Source organism: Nymphalis io, chromosome 9, assembly GCF_905147045.1.
Source record: "Nymphalis io chromosome 9, ilAglIoxx1.1, whole genome shotgun sequence".
NCBI classification, from domain to species: Eukaryota; Metazoa; Arthropoda; class Insecta; order Lepidoptera; family Nymphalidae; genus Nymphalis; species Nymphalis io.
Window position 1 is genome coordinate 2,166,243 of NC_065896.1, and position 23,295 is coordinate 2,189,537.

A 23,295-nucleotide genomic window follows, 5' to 3' on the forward strand; every position below is an offset into this window, starting at 1 on the left:
TTAAATTGATAAAATTGATTATAAAAAACCGTTACAGTTATTTGAATATTTAAAATAAAGTTAAACTTAATTAAAATTATTTAAAAAAGATTGTGTTCCTAGCTATGTACAATATTATACATATTATGCGTTTGATATAGTTTTTTTCGATCTGACGACTGACTGACAAAAAGCTCCAGTAGTCTGTGACAAAGACATTTGTCAAGTAATAAAATGAAAGTAAAGTCAAGTTAAAACTGAACGATTCAGTAGTTAAAAATATAATTTTCATATCTTATATTTTTTTTATTGTTCCTATAAATATATCCTTAATCTAATGTTTACATACTGTATTCTTTCACAGAAAAGGATACGGCTTGAAATACTGTCGTTATATCTGTAATAGTTTTTATACATTGGTCAAATGAATTTAAATAATAAAACAATAAGTGGTCGGTGTCAAGTGATATCTCCGCCCATAGTGCCCACTGCTATCATTATGTGATTAGTAAGGCTGACCAGTTGAAGGGGCTAAAGTGTTGGTTACGATGTCTGGAGAGGGCGAGCGTGTGTCACGTCCAAACTCCTTGGTGCTCGAAGTGCCGGCGCCTGAACGTGAGCCACTGCGCTTCGATGTGCAGCTGGTTGGAGCTCCCCCAGAGGTCGAGCAGCTTGTTAACAACATTAAGCAAGTTGCTGAAGACTTCCTTTATCATTGGAAAACATTTCCTATTGGTAAGAATAGTATTAATATAAAAGCATATCTTATTACTGAATTTTATTTGTTTTTTTTATTTATTTTAATATTATAATAATACACATTGATAATATTTTTAGCTAATGGTATTGACATAAAGATTAATGAAACAACATTTTTATTTGTACAGATAGTTCAATCCACAAAATTGAGCCCCATTTATTTTTTCCAAGTGAATATAGTACAAATGTGCAATGTAAGCTGTAATGGGGTCGGCCTTCGTGGATTGGACTAACTGTATAAGCTTTATTTTTTCATATCTGTTTTATCAGCAAAAACATTTAGTCAAGTTTGACATCAAATACCTATGATCATTTCTCATCAGATGTCTCAGATATTTAGTAATACTGTCCAAGCAATTAATAAACACTTGGCATTAAGTATTGTTTTGAATTATAAATCTCCTAGCTGTATTAAATCCACGTTCATTTAAATCACAAATGATCAGATGCTTCAAATCCTAATGTCCCACAACTAATTCTTAGAAACAAACTAGTTTTTTAACTTTTTATACATAAAATAAATAAATAGTGAGATTCCTGATGTCTACAGGCTTAACAAAAAGATTTTGTTTAAATTTTATTTTCACTGGTGGTAGAGCTTTGTGCAAATTGTCTGGGTAGGTACCACCCACTCATCAGATATTCTACCACAAAACAGCAGTACTTGGTATTGTTGTGTTCCAGTCTGAAGGTGAGTGAGGCAGTGTAATTACAGGCACAAGGGACATAAAATCTTAGTACACAAGGCTGGTGGCGCATTGATGTTGTAAGCGATGGTTAACATTTCTTACAATGCCAATGTCTATGGGTGACCATTTACTATTAGGTAGGTGGCCCATATGCTTGTCCACCTACCTATACTATGAAAAAAAAAATGTATTTCGCTTCTAAATTGTTTTAGTGTGTCTATTTGTTAGTCATATAAAAGATAGTACTAGGTACATATATTCTAATAAGAACAATAGGATATGCAACGTGAGACTGGCTTGCAATACTGTAATTTCATATTATATATCAATAAGATAAATGTGTGTTAACCTACCTACACCTACATTGCAAAAGTCAACTTACTACTTAACTGTACTTTAATCATTTTACGCATAAAATATATTGTTTTAAGTCAGTGAATCGTATCCTTTTTTGTTTGTTGCTTTTACGATAATGATATGATTTTAAAAATTGGCAGCACACAAAGAAAAATACAAGTTTAAAAATTATTTACTTTCCTACATACACTGCGTAAAATAGATTATGAACCCAATCAAAATTTATGGATTTTAATATCTATTTCTGTTAAAAGGATTTTTCTTATTAAATCATATTATTTAGTAATATTAACATAATTATGTCTAAAATTTGGCAGCACACTTTTAGAATTTCGCGGCACAATGGTTGAGAATCAGTTTTAATTCATATTAATGAGAAAATATGTGTATATATTCACTTCAGGACTTAACAGTATTGATTGTTATCAAATAAGCTATCAATTCTCACATAATAAAGATATCTATTGAAATGGGAAGTAACTGAATTTGAAATTCTTAAAAAAAAGTGGAAGTTAATGATGATTTATCTAATGATCATAATATCCTTATAGAAGAAGTTTGCCTATGCAGGTTGAATTGCTTGTTGCTCTGTTATCATTAACAAAACAGACTTATTTTTACTGGAGCTATAATGCTTGAATTTATCTCTTTATATCAAATTTTTCTGTATTTTCTTCGAAAAGTTATGTAATAGAAATTTAATGTAAATTAATATTTTTTTTATTATCATAGTGCTTCCTCAGTCAAGATTCACGGGTCCTGGTAATCGTCCCTCGGATATTATAATTGCGCCGCCATGCGACGAACTTGAGGCCGCTGCACTTGACGCGGGCATCGAACCTCACCCCCTCTCGCCGAAACAGCTGCACTCCATACGAGAAAAAGGGTAAACTCAATTCAATATTGCTTATATTATTACAAATATTCTTTTTATTTTAATCCTGTAACTGTAAACAGTTATTTAGATAAATGCGACGCCTATTTTATCACAATGGGTAAAAATTAAAGGTATTTAACGTAATTTAAAATTTTCTTGGATTATTATTACGTTACATAATATAAATGTAAATAATAACAACATATTTCCTTACGTATCGACTATATGGACAATTTTACTCGCATAGTAATTCGTGTTTCATCAAAAATTATCTTTTTTTTTATTGTTACATTTAATACAAGTAAACACTAATATTTATAATTCGAATTCATTCAAATAATTAAGATTAACGAACACTAAAATGTAGTTTTAGAAAAAGTATCTATGATTTTTAAAACTCATTACCATAATGTAAAATAAGCGTATTCTCTAAATTAAACAGCCTTCTTTCCTTTTAAAAACAAAAGCCATGCTCCATTTTTAAAATCAAAAACATGAAGAGATTTTATGCGCATCACTATGCATTCATTTTCATTAAACAAAGAACCCCCATTTGTACGCGAAGCTTTTGATCCTTCAGCCTCATTAACTTCAATTAACGTTTTCACTTAGCGGTACATTTAAAATTGGTGAGTTAATTGTTGACCAACATTTTATTGTGTTTAATCTTTACTCGCAATGTCTAAAAATAATTTGCTTCGATTTGAAATTCGAATAGAATATTTTTGCTCAATCCCGACGTAACTTGTGCTTCTATTGGGGCGCACTTAAGTGGCCTTAGAGAATCCGTAGTCACTACCCTAATTGCTATATCACTTCTCGAGGATTTTAAAGTGATTTTTAAACTAACTAAATTTAGAATGGTTATACTCTGTTTTTACTACATAATTTTTCGTACCTTGAGTTATAAAGGTAAAATTTCACGAGGAGCCTAAGAACCCAGAGACAACTAGGTACGCCCAAATAATGATTATCAATGCATAATTTAATATGAGTCTCCACATTTTTTTTTTGTATTATTATTTAGGCTGGCTGGCAAGTGGGTCACCTGATGGTAAGTGCTCACCCGCAAGATATATTAATAATTAACCATCCCTTACATCGCCAATGCGCCACCAACCTTGGGAAGTAAGATGTTATGTCCTCTGTGCCTTTACACTGGCTCACTCATCCTTCAAACCAGAACACACTAACTAAGCATTGTTGCTTGGCGATAGAATATATGACGAGTGGGTGGTATCTGCCCAGAGGGGCTTGCATAAAATCCTACCACCAAGAAAACCACCACATAGGTACTACTCAACACTATCATACAAATAAATGCGAAAGTTTGTGTTTAGTTTTTTTGTGTTAATTTGGCTCGATAAAGCTATTTTGAGGAATATAACAATAGGTAACTTTAAAAATATTCGATACTGGAATTTACAGTTTGTTACAGCTATGTGAACCATCTTTAAGGCATTCTATTCCTAAAAAGGCCTCATGTAAGGATTATAAGCTATACACAAAAGTTTTAAAACATACTTCTTACATATAAAACGCAGATACACAATGTAATTGGTGCACAATTGTGGTGACAATAAAAAAGTTATCAATCATATTATGATCGTAGTGCTTGCCGGACAGTTGATATTCATTGAAAATTATTAAAATACAGATTTATGAATTCATCCTTTAAATGTCATACATGCATAATCCATACATACAATTTTACTGAAAACGGTTAAAAATATTAATTTTAAATCGGAGTTAGTAAAGCAAAAAAAGAGCCGAGATGGCGATGGCCGAGATGGTAAAAACGCGTGAATCTTAACCGATGATCGTGGGTTCAAACCCGGGCAAGCAACACTGAATTTTCATGTGCATAATTTGTGTGTATAATTCATCTCGTGCTTTACGGTGAAGGAAAACATCGTGAGGAAACCTGCATGTGTCTAATTTCATTGAAATTATGCCAAATGTGTATTCTACCAATCCGCATTGGAGCAGCGTGGTGGAACAAGCTCCAAACCTTCTCCTCAAAGGGAGAGGAGGACTAAGCCCAGCTGTGGGACATTAACAGGCTGTTACGGTAAAGCAATAAAATAAATTCCTGTTCGAAATAAATTTACTATGGGTTTACATTGAATTTTATTAAAGTTTTTTTTTTCATTCTTTTGTCGTTCGCACTACAGCGGGCTACTACGTTTACTTCAAAATTAATATAGAATACAGATATTCTTAATTATTGTCAAGACACAGGAAAAGAAAAGGACAAGGAATTCAAAATATTAGTCATATAATCATTAAAAAAAACTACGGCCAATACTTTTAATTCTCAAAAAAACACAATTTCGTCATTTTTTTTTATTTGCTATAAATAGTTGCAATGTTAAAAGCCAACACTACGACGTCATTTAATTAGATTAACATTCATAGACATTATTTACCATACTTTTTTTTTCATACATAAGCTTGCACAAGGAAAGAATGTATGTACCGAAGATGCTAAATATAAAGCAATTGGAATCTATTCGTGAATGGGGGTACGTTACCCTGATATTAAAGTAATATTTATATTTTTAATTAAAACATTGGCGCTAAACATTTTTTAGAAGAGATATTGACTATTTTATATTATTATATTTATCAATACTTTTTTTTATTGACGCTTAAGAGAGGCAAAACGTGTAAAGCCAAAGTTATTGTATTATACAATATTAAATAAATATTATCTACAATTAATTAGCAATAAACAATAACTATTACCAACATGACAGGACAAGTTAAAAATGCTGTTCTAATTACTTAGAAATAGCAATATTAGCGCCAATGTTAAAATACATTCATAGCATGTCCACCCACAGTCATTGCCTTAGACGCTTTTAATGATATTCCTTTTGTATGTATAATATGTATTACCATACCACCGTAGAACGCATTCTAGTAAAAATTACTAACGACTCCTCAATATTTTCCCCTTTGTTTTCCAATTCGGACATTAATACCAATTAGTCGTACCTAAGCTTAATTAATTATGAAAATGATTATTTTATTGCGTATAACCACGAACAGTTTTTAGCAACGCGATAAATATTAACTACACGATAGATAAAATAGTGATCTAATTAGGTAAAGTAGGTTAGTAACTCATAAGTTTGTACAAATACAATTGATTTTTAAGTCCGTTCTTTATAACGAAAAAATATTAAACGTTTTGATACATTTCGCTTAATATTTACGTAAATACATAAACACTAGTTTTGAGTATAATAAACGAACTTAATTTAAATTTAAAATATATTGGATAGTTTTCGCATATCATAATATATATGATATTTTCTTAGCGAGTTCGAGGTGCCGTCTCGACAATTCCCTGGACAGACGCACGTATGGCGAGTCGCTGGGTGGCTCCAACGAGGGAGTGCGAGGGCACGGGAGGAGCTCTATTGTCACGTAGCGAGGGCCATCGCCCTTATCGTCGTAGTGTCTAGGGACAGATTGTTGAGAGACGAACCTCTTTCACTGATCGCGGGGGCAAAGGCATTCATGGAAGGTTTGCATAGGTAAGTGTTTTTTTTTATATAGAATAGGAAGGTGGACGAGCATATGGGCCACCTGATGGTAAGTGGTCACCAAACGCCCTTAGACATTGGCATTGTAAGAAATGTCAACCATCGCTTATAGCCAATGCGCCACCAACCTTGGAAACTAAGATTTTATGTCCCTTGTGCCTGTAATTACACTGGCTCACTCAACCTTCAAACCGGAACACAACAATATCAAGTATTACTGTTTTGCGGTAGAATATCTAATGAGTGGGTGGTACCTACCCAGACGAGCTTGCGCAAAGCCCTACCACCAGTGTTGGTTAGTGTGATCGATTTATATTATTTTCAGGATTATTAAGTGCATTATAATTTACAGGTTAATGGATATCATTTTCGGAATGCCGTCTCTTGAAGCGCGTGATCTTGAAAAGAAAATACGCGAGGAGCGTTCGCGTTATCTCGTCGCCGAGCTTATTTGTAAGGTGAGAAATGTATACCTATTAAAATTTGTAGCTTTTACTATATACACATATAATACTAGTGTTATTACTTACTAGTGTGTTTTGCTAAGTTACAGACACAAGTCAGATTACTTATATTATATTTAAGAAAAGCAATGTGAATACATATGAAAGAAATTTCACTTTAGCCTGAAGATCAAGAAGACATTACAGCATTAGCGGCGTGGGTGACTCGAGAGATGCAACCCAACAAGATGAGAGACGCCAGAGGTGACCCACGTAACGCCCCCCGAGTGCCATATCTCTACACCACGCCTCAGAGGACGCAGGTAGGTTTGTAGTTGCAGAATAACAGCAAACGTGACTTAGGTTAATATAGAACGAACGAATAATTGTTGGGATCTTATTTATTTATTTATTTATTTATTTATTTATTTATTTATTTATTTATTTATTTATTTATTTATTTTGGACAACCAACAGTAGATACATTACAGATTTACAAAGTAGTAACAATAGAAATTTCAAAGTTTTTGACAAATGTTCCACTAATTATAGGTTATCACATCTTTCATAGAAGCATCACATTATAAATAGTTATTAAATAGGGTCAATAATTGAAAAATTTAAATTGAATATTACATTATAAATTGTAAATTATAAATAGTCATTAAATTAAATTAAGTAAAACAAGTCCATAAAATACAAATACATTATTAAAATTAAAATTACATTATTAAAGTTATTAAAAAGATGGTGAAATGATTATTAAATTTACGAATATTGACTTAAATATAATTTTAGAGAAGAATATCCTTATATAAGCAGTAAATAATCAAATTGGATCTTAGCGAGATAGTTCAACGAGGGTAGGTGTTTAGGTAATTTAAAATGTTGCGTTTGAACTGAGACAGGCTATTTTGGAAAACATCCAAATCAGCTACTAGTTTTGAAATGCTGTTGTATGAATCAGATAAGCGAGGTATAAGTGATTTTTTCCCTAAATTTGTCCTGTATGTTCCTGTATGTAAAAGATTACCTATTCGTCTGGAATTGCTACGAGGTAAATTAAATGTCATCGAGGCCAAAATCTCGGGACTATCAATATTATTATTAAAAATATTGTACAAGAAAGTTAGAGATAAAAGTGTTCTTCGGGATTCAAGACTTATTCTCTCAAAATGTTTAGGCCTGTCACGATATGAATATTGGCTAATTTTAAATCGATATGACATATGCTTCAGAAACCGTTTTTGGACTCGCTCAATTCTGTCAACATGTATGCTGTAATAAGGTGCCCAGATTATACAACAGTATTCGAGTCTACAACGAACATAGCTGTCAAAAAGTTTTATTACGGTCGAAGGTCTTTTAAAATCTTTGGAGCACCTGAGTACAAATCCGAGAGATTTATTCGCCTGTTCCACGGTTTTGTTAATATGTGAAATAAAACTAAGCCTGCTGTCAAGCGCAACACCCAAGTCACGTACTTCATTTACTTCAGTAAATTCTATGTCATTTATATAATATTTTGATGGAATTACTTTATTTTTGCGAGTGAATTTTATGTGGTAGCATTTATCGATATTTAATGTCATTTTATTGATTCTACACCATTCAACCAGCCTAGCGATGTCAACTTGTAATAATTGTACATCGGAAATCTGCTTAATAGTACGGATCAGTATCAGATCATCTGCGAATAAGCTAACAGTGGAGTTTTTGAAAATATGCACAATATCATTTATGTATATATTAAAGAATAATGGACCCAAATTTGATCCCTGAGGGACTCCAGTGTAAGCTGTGAAGTTATTGGACTCATAACCATTTATAACTACTTTAGAGTGTCTGCATTCAAGATATGAACTGCACTATTTAAGCACGGTACCCGTAATTCCGTATAATGATAATTTATTGAGGAGCAGAGAATGATTAACTTTGTCAAAGGCCTTGCAAAAATCTGTATATATGGCGTCAACTTGATGACTAGCGTCAACAAAATCTGTGAGCTTTGAGACGTGGAGAGCTAAATTAGTATTTGTCGATCGCTTAGTCATGAATCCATGTTGATAGTCGCTAAGATACTTTTTAACATGACTATATAGAAAGGGGTAAACTAAAGATTCAAAGACCTTTGCTATTGATGATATTATTGATATTGGTCGATAATTTTTTATTTCATTTTGTTTACCTGATTTATAAATAGGTTCAATTCTACTTTCTTTCCATACATCTGGAAACTGACCCGTTAACAAAGATCTATTAAAAATCATCGTAAGCGGTAAAGATAACGGAGCTGCACACTTATTAAAAAATATTGGTGGTATACTATCGGGTCCTGGCCCCTTAGATACATCAAGTCTCTTTAACTTTTGGTAAACCACATCACGTTTAAGTATAAAGTGTTCGATTTCTTCGCACTTAGTCAGGTTACTGATAAAGGGCTCATATAACATACCATTATTATACTCATATACCGACGAAAAATGAGTTGCGAAGAGCATACAAATGTTGTTGACATCAGATGCTTTAACATTATTTAGGAACATAACAGGTGGGTATGAACAGCTACTTTTTCGAATATTTTTTAAATGGGTCCAGAAATATTTCGGATGTTTACCTATTTCATTTTCTATGGCACTTATGTAGTTGTTGTAGCAAGTTGGGATCAATTTGTCACAATCTCTACGCAAATATTGAAACTCTAATTTGTCTAATGGATTATTGTACTTTCTTACTTTTACACGATATTTGTATTTTAATTTAAGCAGTTTAATGAGTTGACATGTAAACCAAATTGGATAAGATCGACGTTTGTGAATATTAATTGGTACGTGCCTACAAATAATCATTCGAACAGTGTTATAAAATATATTTACCATTTCGTTAATATTACAACAATCGCTAAATTCCTTTATCCAGTCTATGCTATTTAGATCAAAAATTATTTTTTCATAGTCAGCTTTATAAAAATTATATTTATTATGGTATTCATTACTCTTTTTGGGTGGTATTAACTCTGGTATGGATATCTCTAAAGGGGGATGGAATTTATCTACTTTTCTTAAGGGTTTTTGACATTCCGTGACGGAAACTTCACTATTACTCAATATCAGATCAAGTATTTTACTTTTGAAGTTGTGTATTAAATTATATTGTTTTAGATTATTAAAAGATATAAAGTCAATAAGGGCACTCTTTAGTATACAATTGCTATAGTTGGATGGACTTGCCTCAAGTGTATCTTTAGAAGGAGACCATACTATACCGCTTAAATTAAAGTCACCAACAATTAAAGTGCTACTGTTTGTTCTACCTAATACCTTATTTGCGTTTTCAACAAAGTTCCCCAACAGGTCTATATTAATCGGAGGAGGCAAATATACGGCACAAAAATGTATAAGTTTCTTTTCGTTACTCATGTTAAGCTTGACTGTAACCCATATGTCCTCACAATCACTTTCCCATTGTGGCTCACGATATGATAATAGCTGTTTGGAAACAGCTATAAGGACGCCCCCACCGGTGGCTTTTTTATTGGAAAGTCGAGAACTTTCTCGGTCGCGTCTGTAGACAATATATCTGTTGTCAAATAATTCCGCATCAAATATACTACTATTGAGCCATGTCTCAGTTAAAAAAATAATATCATAATTATTGTTTAATATTTGTTGATATATCTCGGTAGTATTTGATCTTAGGCCTCTAACATTCTGATAATAGCGTTTAACTGAATTGAATTATATAAATATAAAATTAAAATGTCATGCAATATTACCACATAATTATAAAGTTTATAATTATGTGTAAGATTATCCCAGTGTAGAAAGTGTTTCTAAATTTCTAATATACCTATATTCCGATGTTTCACTCTTGCGCATGTAGACGTGCCCTCTCTTTACCCAGACAAATCTGTAGTGTAGTTCTTTTGCCTTCAGCCGAGCTGCAGCATGCAAAGCCTTTTGTGAAGGAGACAGATGCTCTACAATAAAAATTGGTTTATGATCACCACCAAGACCACAATGAGAAGTGTTTAATTTTTTTTCATTATTGACGTTTTTGTTGAATTTAAAAACGGCTGCCAGCTAAACTTCACTAGGACAGATCTCGGTCGGGGACTACTTTTTTCAAGCTTAGCAATTCTAGTGCATAGGTGAATATCCGACTCGTTAAGATTAAATTTTATTGTATGTGCTATTTGCTTAATAACAGATGACAAATTTTCATTTTTATGCTCAGGAAGACAATGGATTTCTATATTGCTGGCTCTGGATTGCTGTTCAACTTGAGTCAGTCTAGTATTAAGATTCTTGACTTCTGTACGTAGTAAGTTATTTTCTTTTTCTAATACGGTAATTACTTCGATTTTCTGTTTCATTTCTTGTTTAATGTCTTCATGTTCCTGCTCCAAAAAAGATATTGATTGAGTAACCTGAGACAGTTGTTCGGATATTTCACTCAATTTAACACTAAAGTGAGATATTAGGTTAGACTTGAATTCATCAAATATAAACTTTAATTCTTCTCTTACAACCTGGCGAACATCAGCTATGGTTAAATTATTATTAATTTCGCTCTCTGACCTGTTAGATTTGTTTTGTTTATTTCTCAATGTTACATTTATATTTGAATCTTGTTTGCTTTGATGTGTTAGCAATCTGACTGGAGTATTTGTGTTATCTTTGCCTGCTTGAGGACGGTTGCATGCAGGACAAAGCCACGACAATTTGAATTCGTTAGTAACATCTTTGTACAAAGTATTAGAAGTTATCACACAAGTAAAGTGGTACTTTTTTCTACATGAAGCGCAATTTAGTACTTCACATGAGGTTGGCAGACGATTGCAGCATTCGAATTTGGTTTTGTGATTTGTATCGGTCATTGTACTTTTTTTTTTTTTTTTATTATTAAATATTATGTCTATGTCCGAAAGAAATGTAAGAAACGTAAGTTTAAAAATTATAAATGTTCAAAATCATATGCCACCGAGCAGGGTTTGAACTCTAGTCCGTCGACTATTCGCGTTTTTATTCTAACGTCTTCAACACTGGTCCACGTACAAGTTGTTCAGCTAAGTGAAAATATAGAACGGGCTTGAAACTATACGATGAAGTGAATGTTACCGACGACTCTTAGGTTTTTTTTTTTTTATGCAACTACCGACATATTCAGTATTGATAGCTGATTTTATTGTATTTTTTTATTTTAATAACACTTGATATTTAACACCACTCAATGTTTATTAATTTATTTATTTTTAGGTGCAGTCATTTAATACACAGAAATATTTTAATTTTTCACAAACACTGTAAATAATAAATGTCACCAAACACACAAAGTGTTCTCAGTTTGTCTAAAGTTAAAAGTTCAAAAGTGCAATTTCAACGAATAACTTTTCAGGATAACACTAGCTCTTGAGCATTAAGATCCATTTTCTAAAATAACAACAAATTTACAAAATTATGACTAATTTTAAACTAATTATTTAATATAATCACGGAGACTATGTGACGCGCTTCGCGGCTGACGTCGCGGGAACTAATCTTAACCAAAAATAGTTGATAATTTTCATGTCTTTATTTAAAAAAAACTCCAATATTTATAAGACCATTTTTTATCAACTATAGTTATCCTTATTTGAGGTAAACTAATTTTTATCGTGACCATTCTTTATTTATTGTTGAAATACATAACATATTTGTAAATACTTAATTATTTACGATTTTATATTTCCAAATATTATCACTCATAGCGTTGTGATAAAATCGATAGGTTATTGAGATTAAACAATTGCAGGTTGACCTTCGACTATTTCGACGGAAGCTCCTGCGACGAGCAGCGCCATCTCTGCAAACGATTCTGGACAGAGAGTCTCGTGGCTGGTTCCTACATTTTCGTGAACGAAGGGCTGCACTCCTAGCGAGTCAGAAGATGCCGATGAAAGATATAGAAGAGGTAAACTCATATTTCTATCGTAATTGGTTTCAGTTTAAAAAAGAAAAAAACAATTGAAATGGCAATAATTTGCCTGAAATGTTTTCTTTTTGTTTTTATTAGGAGGTGAGCTCGGCTGCTATGCGCGAATATGTCTCGCGCGTTTGTAACGCGGTGTTGACCTGCGAGCAGCTGGCGGCGCTGGGGCCCGCGGTGCCCGAGCTGCTCGCCGCGCAGCTGCGGGCCGCCGTCATCGTCAACAGGTAGGAATCGGGGGCTAACTCAGTAAGTCGTAACACCTCTCGGTAAAATCTACATCCCCGTGGGACAGACCGAATGTTTTGGATTATTAAGTTTGGATAAGGCTCACTTAAATATACTATATTTATATTATATTATAAACGAAACAAAATGAATTTTATTACATTTATTGGAAAAATATAAGAACTATTGACTTAATACTTTTATTAAAATCTGTTTTATAAATTATTATTATAAAAATGATATTAGTGATACGCCTGACCGTATTTCGCGCTGCCTCCCGCCGAAAGTGTATTACTTTTTTAAAACCAATCTGACAACTTGACGTATGACGTTCGAAAAGATCGACTTAATCCGCTTATAATATATATAAATATATTTTTAGTCCGATACAGCCATTAAATTGAAATACCTCATTAGCTCTATCTATGATGCCCGTCAGAGCCGAAGAGGGCGTCCGGCGCAAGCTGGAGGCGGGGCTGGCGTCGGCGGAGGCGCGCATCCGCGCGGCGCACCCCGTGCGGGCGCGCGCCGACGCGTGGCGCCGCGAGCAGCTGGCGCGCGCCGCGCACGCGCTGCGCAGCGAGCTGCGCTGGGCCGCCATGGAGGACGCCGCCGCCGCCATGCAGGCGCACAAGCTGTCGCAGCACCGGTACTTCCTGCTGCGCGACCTCGCCTTCCTCCGGGACCGTGAGCCGCTGCTCATGAAGGTGCGACGAGAACTTCCCGCCTGGTCTTTTTAAACATAATTCACCCATAATATTGTAATGATGGTTAGAAGACGAATTAGTAATGCACAGAAGTACATTTTTGTACACACGTCAGAAAACATTGCCTCGTGTATTTTAGAGGTGAAGTAAAACATAACGACAATACACATAGGAGCTTCGCGCGGCGAAAACGCCGACGCGCGAGTTCTCTTGGGCGACCTACATCTGGCGGCCGCGCAACTGGAAAGTGTTCCGCGAGTTCCGCGGGCGCACGGAGCGCATCCCCACCGTCATCAGCAGCCGCGCCACCAACATCGTCACGCCGCGCTCCGACCCCTCGCAGCCCGTCTTCAGCCTCAATCTGGAGAAGGTCCGCGTCAGCACCACGCGCTGGCCCGCCTGGCGGATCCTCAACTTTGCTCATAGGTACCTCCATGTTCCTTTGGTTCGTCGTTCATTTTAGGCTAAGTGGTCCAGGGGTTAGCTTATGAGGCCGCCGATTATGAGGTCCTATATGCAAACCTCTGGTCGGCCCATGAAAAAAATATCAGCTTAATCTGTCGTAAAAACCTCTCTTTCCGGCCTACTTTGCTCTACGTTGTGATCGTGTCGCAGGACGTGGTCGTGGTCGTGGAACCTGATGTTCGTGCTGGGCGTGTTCGTACCGTGGTGCTCGCGCGTGTCGCTGCGCACTCTGCTCTGCGTGAAGCCCTTCGTGCCAGACCTCGAGCAATCGCAGGTAGTACGATGCAGCCCAGTTGACAACTGTCAGCTGTACACTCTGATAAAAATCCCTTTTGACTATTTATATTCAAATATCACATACGCGGAAAAATGCATCCGTAGTCAATCGTAGCTGTAGTAAATAATAAAGATGGTACAAAAATAGAGCAGTGCAAAGATAAGAAAAAAAAACAAAAACTAACATTAATTTAAAAACTCCACATGCAATAAAGTTATCCAGTAATTTAAATAATTACAAAATGACAATAAATTCAAATTCATTCTGTTTCAAAAATAATCGATTTCTTTAAACACATCAGGCATAAGCACAATCTACGTTAAAATAATAATAAAAACGTACTATTTATTCATAATTAATGATATCATTATCGGTTACATTAAAAAGGTTGATTATATTCGCCATATTGTCTGACAATGTCTCTCAGAATATGTTTTATGGATATTTTATTCGTTTTTGTTTAACGTTATCTAGTCTTGGATTATGTTAGGTAGTAATTTAATTATTGGAGACAGATTAACTGTTTTGTTTAATTATATTATTAATTTTAATTACCGTAACCGTAACAGCCTGTGAATGTCCCACTGCTGGGCTAAAGGCCTCCTCTCCTCTTTTTGAGGAGAAAGTTTGGAGCTTATTCCACCACGCTGCTCCAATGCGGGTTGGTGGAATACACATGTGGCAGAATTTCAATGAAATTAGACACATGCAGGTTTCCTCACGATGTTTTCCTTCACCGTAAAGCTCGAGATGAATTATAATCACAAATTAAGCACATGAAAATTCAGTGGTGCTTGCCCGAGTTTGAACCTACGATCATCGGTTAAGACTCACGCGTTCTTACCACTGGGCCATCTCGACTTTATTTTAATTAGTCACTAAGTAATTGTTTCTGTAGTAAGTTTTCATGTTTCGATGACAAGTACACGTTCAAGGTCGAATTTGTGTTTTTTTTTTTTATGGAATAGGAAGGCGGACGAGCATATGGGCCTCATCACCAACGCCCATAGACAATGGCATTGTAAGAAATGTTAACCATAGTTTACATCAATGCGCCACCAACCTTGGGAGCTAAGATGTTATGTCCCTTGTGCCTGTAATTACACTGGCTCACTCACCCATCAAACTATACCAAGTACTGCTGTTTTGCGGTAGAATATCTGATGAGTGGGTGGTACCTACCCAGACGAGCTTGCACAAAGCTCTACCATCAGTAAACTTTGTGTGCAACTGAAGTAAACTTGAAAAATTAGTTTTCATATGAAATCGTTCCCTTCAATGTATATAGTATATATGTCGCGGATTCAAATGGATTGCCATTTTAATGGCCGCTATTGTGGTCCAATATGTTGATTTTATTAAATCAGTCAGTGCGCTGGCGCTGTCCTGAGAGCAAGAGACCAAAAGACCAAGGGGGTCGTTCGACAAAATGATCACACGCGCTACTGACATACTCCTTTATATTTTATATTTCTATCAGTCGGCTACATAACAAAATAGGCACCCGTCTTATATTTTTCACACTTGACGTCTGACAACCGCGCAACCTACATGTCATACATCACGTTGTGTGGTGTTGCTATTCTAACAAGTGACGTCGTATACCCGCTTAAATTTATTATCTCTGACATACATGATGAAATATAATCGTCACAGGTGAACGGTACCCTGTTTCCGAAACGCAGCAGCGAAAAGCAGACGATGTGGTCGCTACTGTTGAAACTTTGGCGTCACGTATCGAAAGAACGGACGAGATTCGAGACTGAGCCGGACACGGGTATGGATTTAACATTTTTCGTTAAAACAGATACTACAATTTTATGGATAAAAGTTTATAGTTTTATTTAATTTTTTAGTAACAACGCATTTTTTTTAATATCTATAAAAATAATTGTTTTTTTTTTTTGTCTAAATGTTATATAACAGAAACATTTACCGAATATAAGGATCATTTTTGTTTATTTTGCAGCCTAGACCGGAGGTCCTAATGTAGTTGTAGAAAGTCTATTCTTAAAATAGGTCCAGAGGACTTATTGATTTATTTTATTTAACTATCAAATACATAGATTACGTTTATATTTAAACGCGTACAAAACCGTTTTTGTGCACCGAATGGTATAATAAAATGATATAAATAAATCACAAAATACATTAAACGTTCTATAAGCTTCCTCCATATAACGTATATAATAGCCTAAGCAACGTTATTTGCGTATCAATCGTGAAGCGACATTTAGTGGTTAGTAGTTCATTAAGGAAAATACCAATTTATACCAAAATAATAATAATATCCTGGGACATTATTCACACACGGCCATCTGATCCCAAATTAAGCAGAGCTTGTGCTATGGAAACCAAATAACTGGTTTACTATGTATAGTTTTTTTTGTAAATACAAACTTATATAGATAATTACATCCAGACTCAGGACAAACAGACATGTTCATACACACAAATGTCTGTCCTGGGTGGGAATCGAACCCACTACCTTCGGCGTGATATGCAAGTATCTACCAACCACGCCACGGCGCGTCAATAATAAATAAGGCAAAAAATGTTTTAAAATATTTTTCTTAAGGAAGGTATCGAAAATATTCCGCTCAAATCAGTTGTGTACCAAAAACCTAAATCTGTAACACCGCTACTATAGTGGTGAAACTTTACTCCGTTTTGAATAAGAAATTGACCAGTTTTAACTAATTTTTCAATAAGAGAAATACAGAAATATATAGCCTTCACAATAACTTAAAAACAAAATTGCTTGAAACTCCATTCAGGACTCCTTGGCAAAGGGCTCAGCAGGCAAGCGAATAGGTTATGGAACTACGGCGTAATCGGCGGACTGGGCTCGTTGGCGCTGCTGCTGGGGTTCCCGCTATTGGCGCTGGTGGCCAGTGCACTGTCGCTGATTGCAGCGGCCAGCGTACCGCTGTGGTTGCCCGTAGTGGCCCTGGCTCTTCACGCCGGCTGCGCGCTGCTTTACGACCTGGACTGTCCGGACCCGGCTAGGCTCAATAGGTAACATAATATAAAAACTACATATCCTTGCTTAGAGTACTACCGTGAGTAGCTTAATGATCATTTTGGGGTTTATCATTTCAGACTCTTCGTATTATTCGAAGTGTTAGTGTGGCGAATCGGAGTACTGGGACTTCTACAGCCGATAATCGCGTTCGTGGTCGCCATCTTCCTGTGTCCACTCGCCGCTCTCATATTGCTCGTCGGTGAGTTAATTATAGAGTGATTCCGTTGAACGCGAAGGCGTGTATCGTGCTCACCCTGGTGTGTGGCGCAGGCGGGCTGGGCTGGTGGGTGGCGCGCGGCGCGTGGGAGGCGGTGGCGTGGCGCGCGCTGATCGTGCGCGCGGCGCGCGTGCCCGCACACGACTCGCGCTTCTGCCGCCGCGTGGCCGGGCCCGCGCTGCACTCGCACGCCTCCTACCAGATCACGTGCGTACTACCTCCCGCACCCCACTCGCTGTCCACGGGGCTCGTTAGAGCTCAGAGGGGCATTTCTTCTTATGCAAATGATGTTTGGTAAAGAATTTTAGTTTCATTTATAATAAATGTAATTATTGATTAAATTCCATTTCTACTTCGTTATTTTAAAGCCGTGCCTTTTTATCATATACATATGTACAGTACATCACATTTATCGCCACTGCCCAAGGCATTGGCACTATAAGAAATATTAACTATTTCTTACATCACCAACGCGCCACCAACTGACATGTTACGTCCCTTGTAACTGTTATTATATTGGCTCACTCACCCTTCAAACCGGAACACAAAAATACCTGGTCTTGTTTTTTGGCAGTAGAATATATGATATGCAGGTGGTACCTATCTGGTATCTTGAGCGTACAATAAGTACCCCATGGGCAGCGAGTGTTTAACACTATTATACACATCGTACAATTTTAGTATGCATTGTAATTGCATATCAGAGCGGCGCAGGCGCTAGCGGCGGTGTGCGCGCGCGCTGAGCTGGACATCCTGGCCGCTTGGGCCACAGACATCGAGATCGCTATCGAGCGGCCGTTGCGGGATTATGAACATTTTGTTGATGCCTGCTTTGGACCTTTTTCCGTACAAATTGCTAAGGTAAGTAATTCTCTCTTTCTGTTGTTATTTAAAGAACGTTAGGTTGTATTTAAAGAACCTCATTGTCGATTGCCAATACCAATTAGATAGATGCCCAATGTTAATATAAAGTATATTCCACTCAGACCGGCTCGTACAAGCAAGTGGAGAAGGAGTGCGGCGAGCTGGTGTGGTCCGTGCGCGAGAAGCTGGCGGCGCGGCGGCGGGACCTCGCGCTGCCGCTCACGGACGCGGCGCGCGCGCGCGTGCGCATGTTGCCGCAGGACCTGAGAGTATGTACACCTTTTACATTCAGGTTTTTTTTTTATTAATTTATCCTTTAAAGTTTTTTTTGCACAAAACATTCGAAATGTTTGCAAATTATTATGTATTTCGAACAGAAAAAAATTCTAGATGCTTTTATTATTACCACAACAAAAATATGTCCGAACTGTATTAATAAAGGCGTGCGTGTTCGTGTCGCAGAAGGCCGTGCACGCGAGCGCGGCGGAGCTGTCGCGGCAGTGGGGGGAGGCGGCGCGCGCGGACGAGTGGTGGGCGGCGCGCGGCCTCGAGCCCGCCGACTGGCACGCGCTGGCCGCCAACACGCTCGTCGAGGTCGACACTCCTTTCACTGACTCTGTCGGAGTCGCACTCTAAGACGATTAATGTTACTGAAATATTGTCGTTTCTGCTTAACACTTATAACTACCAAATTTTCTTGCTTGGACATGGGACTCGGTTAGGCGGCTACAGACCGTTGGCGTTAAATCTCGCGTCAGGTCTCAATAAATCCTCAGTAGCAATTTAATTGTCTCAATCGATTTCAAATGTGATACCGCTAAGGCGGCTCACTCGACATCAGACAGACGACCGATACGACGGAGGAGGAGGCGATGCGTGAACGTGCGTCCTGCCGCAGGTGTTCGACGCGGAGGTGCTGGTGGCGCTGGAGGAGAGCGAGGCGCGCGTGGCGCTGGAGACGGGCGCGTGCGCGGGCGCGGCGCGCTGGCGGGACCTCGCCGCGCGCAGCCCCGCGCCGCCCGACGTGCTCGCCGAGCGCGACGACTGGCGCCCCGCGCCCGGTACGTTACATACGTTATCGTACCATAATGGAAAAAAAATTATGAAAGAATTTTTATATTCTGGGAATTCTGTTCTTTTTACTTAAAAAACTAGCCAACCGTTATCAGCGTTAAGATTTTTTTTATAGAATAGGTAGGTAAACGAGCATATGAACCACCATATGAACTCTTAGACATTGATGTTGTAAGAAATGTTAACCATCGCTTACATCACAAATGCGCCACCAACCTTGGGAACTAAGATGTTATGTCCCTTCAAACCGGAACACAACAATACCAAGTACTGCTGTTTTGCGGTAAAGTATCTGATGAGTGGGTGGTACCTAGTAGATATAATAGTAATAAACCTGGTGTTTAGTTTTTTTACAATAACGTACCAGCGACCGAGTACGACAGCTCGGCCGGGCTCAATAATGCTGCGTGGTGCCCGCAGGAGTGTGGGGCGAGTGGAGCGGCACGCCGGCGCCGCGCGTGCCGCCGCCCGCGCTGGACGTGTCCGCCTTCAGCCCGCGCGCCGCGCACCTGCCGCCGCTGCCCGTCACGCCCGCCGTCGCGCTCGTGCTGCACAACCGGTACTGAGCGCCATTTTACTTTTATTTATTTTTGTCGCAGAAAAAATCTTCGTAAGATAACCCTTCATAAAGGAAATGTAGGATACTTACCTAAACCGTTGTACTTATAAAACACCTCTCCGACGGTCGTCCTAACTAGTACCTGCGCCAGCCGCACCGTAATATTTGGTTCATGTTCATGTGTGTAATTTATTAAAATACTATCTTAATGGTTTTAGTACCGCCTTCAAGTATTTCTAAATACTGTAAAGTTAGAAAATACCTCCAAAAAATACTTAATAGTCCGATTTTTTTTACCAACTGCACTATTTTTACGCTTTTGCACCCACGAATAAATTTATTACTCAACATTGATCAAAAGAAAAACACGTTTTAAAAATACTTTTTGTGAACATAATATTTAGGCGTCTCTTTAAAAATATCGATGTTGTCATAGTTGCAGACTCGCATAAACGTAAAAATGTTTAAAACGCTAATACATTATAAATGTCTCGATTACAGAGAATCCGATAATCCTGTGCCGCTAGATTCAGAACTTTGTATGGAAATACTTAAACGTCTGGATGACACGCCGGACCGCGATGACGTCAGAGGTATAGCTTTCTTCATATATATTTCTTCTGTAGTGTAGTATATAAGCAGATTTATCTTCAAACCTTAAACATCTACTTTAGTCCCGTCCTTACACTTCATCTAAATTTTTATTATTAAAAAAATATTTTTTTTTTCTATATGAAGTATTATATTATTTAACTATTAATTATCTGTATGATATATCTATTTGACATAATTTATTTTGTATTATTACAACAATTCTAAAATATAAACAGATGACGTGGAAAGATACCGAGGCGGTGGCAGCGAAGCGACGAGCGAGACGAGCGGCTCCGAGACGCCGGACGACGACGCATCGCGTGCGCAGCAACCCTTAGCCACGCCCGACTCCGCGCTCTGTAGGTCAGTGTCGGCCCGATATTACTGGTGGTAGAGTTTTGTGCAAGCCCGTCTGGGTAGGTACCACCCACTCATCAGTTATTCTACCGCAAAACAGCAGTACTTGTTATTGTTGTGTTCCGGTTTGAAGGGTGAGTGAGCCAGTGTAATCACAGGCACAAGGGACATAACTTAGTTCCCAAGGTTGGTGGCGCATTGGCTATCTAAGCAATGGTTGACATTTCTTACAATGCCAATGTCTAAGGGCGTTTGGTGACCACTTACCTTTAGGTGGCCTATTTGCTCGTCCGCCTTCCTATTCTATAACAATATATATATATATATATAAGTTATTAGGTCACGAAATTCCTACACCTCATCATCTCTCTTCATTCGAATCCGATGGTCGTCCCTTGTCGAACGATAAAATCCGCGGCTTAAGATGGTCGAACACTTATCCACTTTACCGAAAACCACACGATTTAACGAATAAATAAAAGATTTAAATATATTTTTAAAATAATTTAGTCTAGTAACACTAATATTGCAATCTTACAGAATATCCCCAACGACGGAGAGAGCCGCTTGTAGATGGACTCTAACCGGTCGAGGAGTTCGCTTAAGAGCGGATCTGGCGAGTCCGGAAGACGTTACTCTCGATATAGACCGACATGTCGGCACGTCGGTCTGAAGACACGCTTATAAATTTGCTTAAATTATAATTAAAATCTAATTCCTCGACGAGTAATAATAATTATTTAAACGCTTGTGTAAGTTGACAGTATGTTTTAATGGGGCCTGAATATTAACTACAAACAACATGACTGCGATTGTTATAGGGAATGTGCATCCTATATAATTTACATACATATATATTTGACGGGCCGGTTGGCGTGGTTGGTAGATACTTGCCTTTCGCGCCGAAGGTTGTGGGTTCGCATACCACCCAGGACATACATTTGTATGCATGAACATGTCTGTTTGTCCTGAGTCTGGGTGTAATTATCTATATAAGTATGTATTTACAAAAGAAAAGTAGTATATGTTGTATTTCAGTTGTCTGGTTTCCATAGTACAAGCTATTTTTAGTTTGGGATCAGATGGCCGTGTGTGAATAAAGTCCCAGGATATTATTATTATATATGTATGCTAATGTTATATATATTTTTATGTTACTCAGAAGGTTAAAACGATTGCTATGTGTATTAATCAAGTTTCATAAGATCATTATTTATGTTATGAAATTTTTAATAACTATCCTTAGTAATATTTATTCCAAAATTTATTATAAGTTATTTTGATTTTTTTTTCTTTGTTATATATACTTGGTAACGGACCGAATATTTTCAAATAAGTTTTATCTTATCTCAATTCTCTTACAAAATAAATGATGCACACTCCCTATAACATCGGAACCACTATATGTACCAAAGGCTTGTTATGCATGTTTAATTTGAATGATATACGCTCTCTTTTTGTGTGATATAAATTAACGGCTTAATATATAATGGAATGCAATATGCATTTTTAAAAATTGAAATGATCTGATGACTGATGATCTAATGTTAATGATTGTTGCCATATACATAAATATGATCAGCTTAATCGTTATCATATAAGTTAACTATTTAAAATGATATATTATCGCCGTTGTTTTGAACAATTATTTGATTTTAATTTAATCGAAAATTACGCGAAGAATTCAAAGGTCTAAATAGAAATAAAATAAAATAATGGATAGTGCAGAGCAGCTAGTAAAAAAAGTTCTGATAGATTACTAAATAAAGTTTAAGGTCACTTAAATTATTGTGAAACGCGCTCCAGATCCACATATGTATAATTTAATTAACGATAACAAAATTTAGGCATAATGTAAACAAAGAGTAATCAAAAGTAGTAACGTTTGTTTATTTATTCTCTTTATCGTCCAAATAACATAAAAAGTATACAAAAAAGAACAATGATATTTTAAATTAGCTGAAAAGAGACCTCAATTGCAACAACGTCACTCAGAGTTTTTGAATCCGGCTCGAAGGACCATCTAAGCATAAATATATAAATCATCTAGAACACTAGAGATAGTATTACACGCGTACTAACAAAGTTATAAATGGATACAGAAGTAGTCGGTGCAATAGAAAATGAGCGGAATATAATCGGATCTCCCACAATTAAGGTTCCAACATGTATTTGTTTACAATATGTTTAAATCAATTCGAAATAGAATTAAAATTCAAATAGCATACTAAAATTAGTTTCAACTAATTGAGCATAAAATCAATGCTACATAGAGAATGAAATTTTAAATACATAATAAATTA

The 23,295-nt window shown here is 36.8% G+C and overlaps 1 protein-coding gene across 1 annotated transcript; it reads left to right on the forward strand.

Moving 5' to 3' along the window:
- Window positions 1-219: 219 nt before the first annotated feature.
- On the forward strand, window positions 220-22,163 carry LOC126770927 (uncharacterized). The gene is made up of 22 exons (XM_050490539.1): window positions 220-714; window positions 2,517-2,670; window positions 5,988-6,206; window positions 6,568-6,673; window positions 6,841-6,981; window positions 12,452-12,610; window positions 12,713-12,852; window positions 13,293-13,560; window positions 13,733-13,986; window positions 14,176-14,299; window positions 15,959-16,079; window positions 17,080-17,320; window positions 17,405-17,526; window positions 17,598-17,751; window positions 18,249-18,405; window positions 18,531-18,677; window positions 18,871-19,002; window positions 19,307-19,469; window positions 19,903-20,041; window positions 20,543-20,634; window positions 20,872-20,998; window positions 21,533-22,163. The coding sequence occupies exons 1-22, from the start codon at window positions 528-530 to the stop codon at window positions 21,663-21,665; spliced, it is 3,480 nt and encodes a 1,159-aa protein (XP_050346496.1). The 5' UTR covers window positions 220-527; the 3' UTR covers window positions 21,666-22,163.
- The last annotated feature ends 1,132 nt before the right edge of the window (window positions 22,164-23,295 follow it).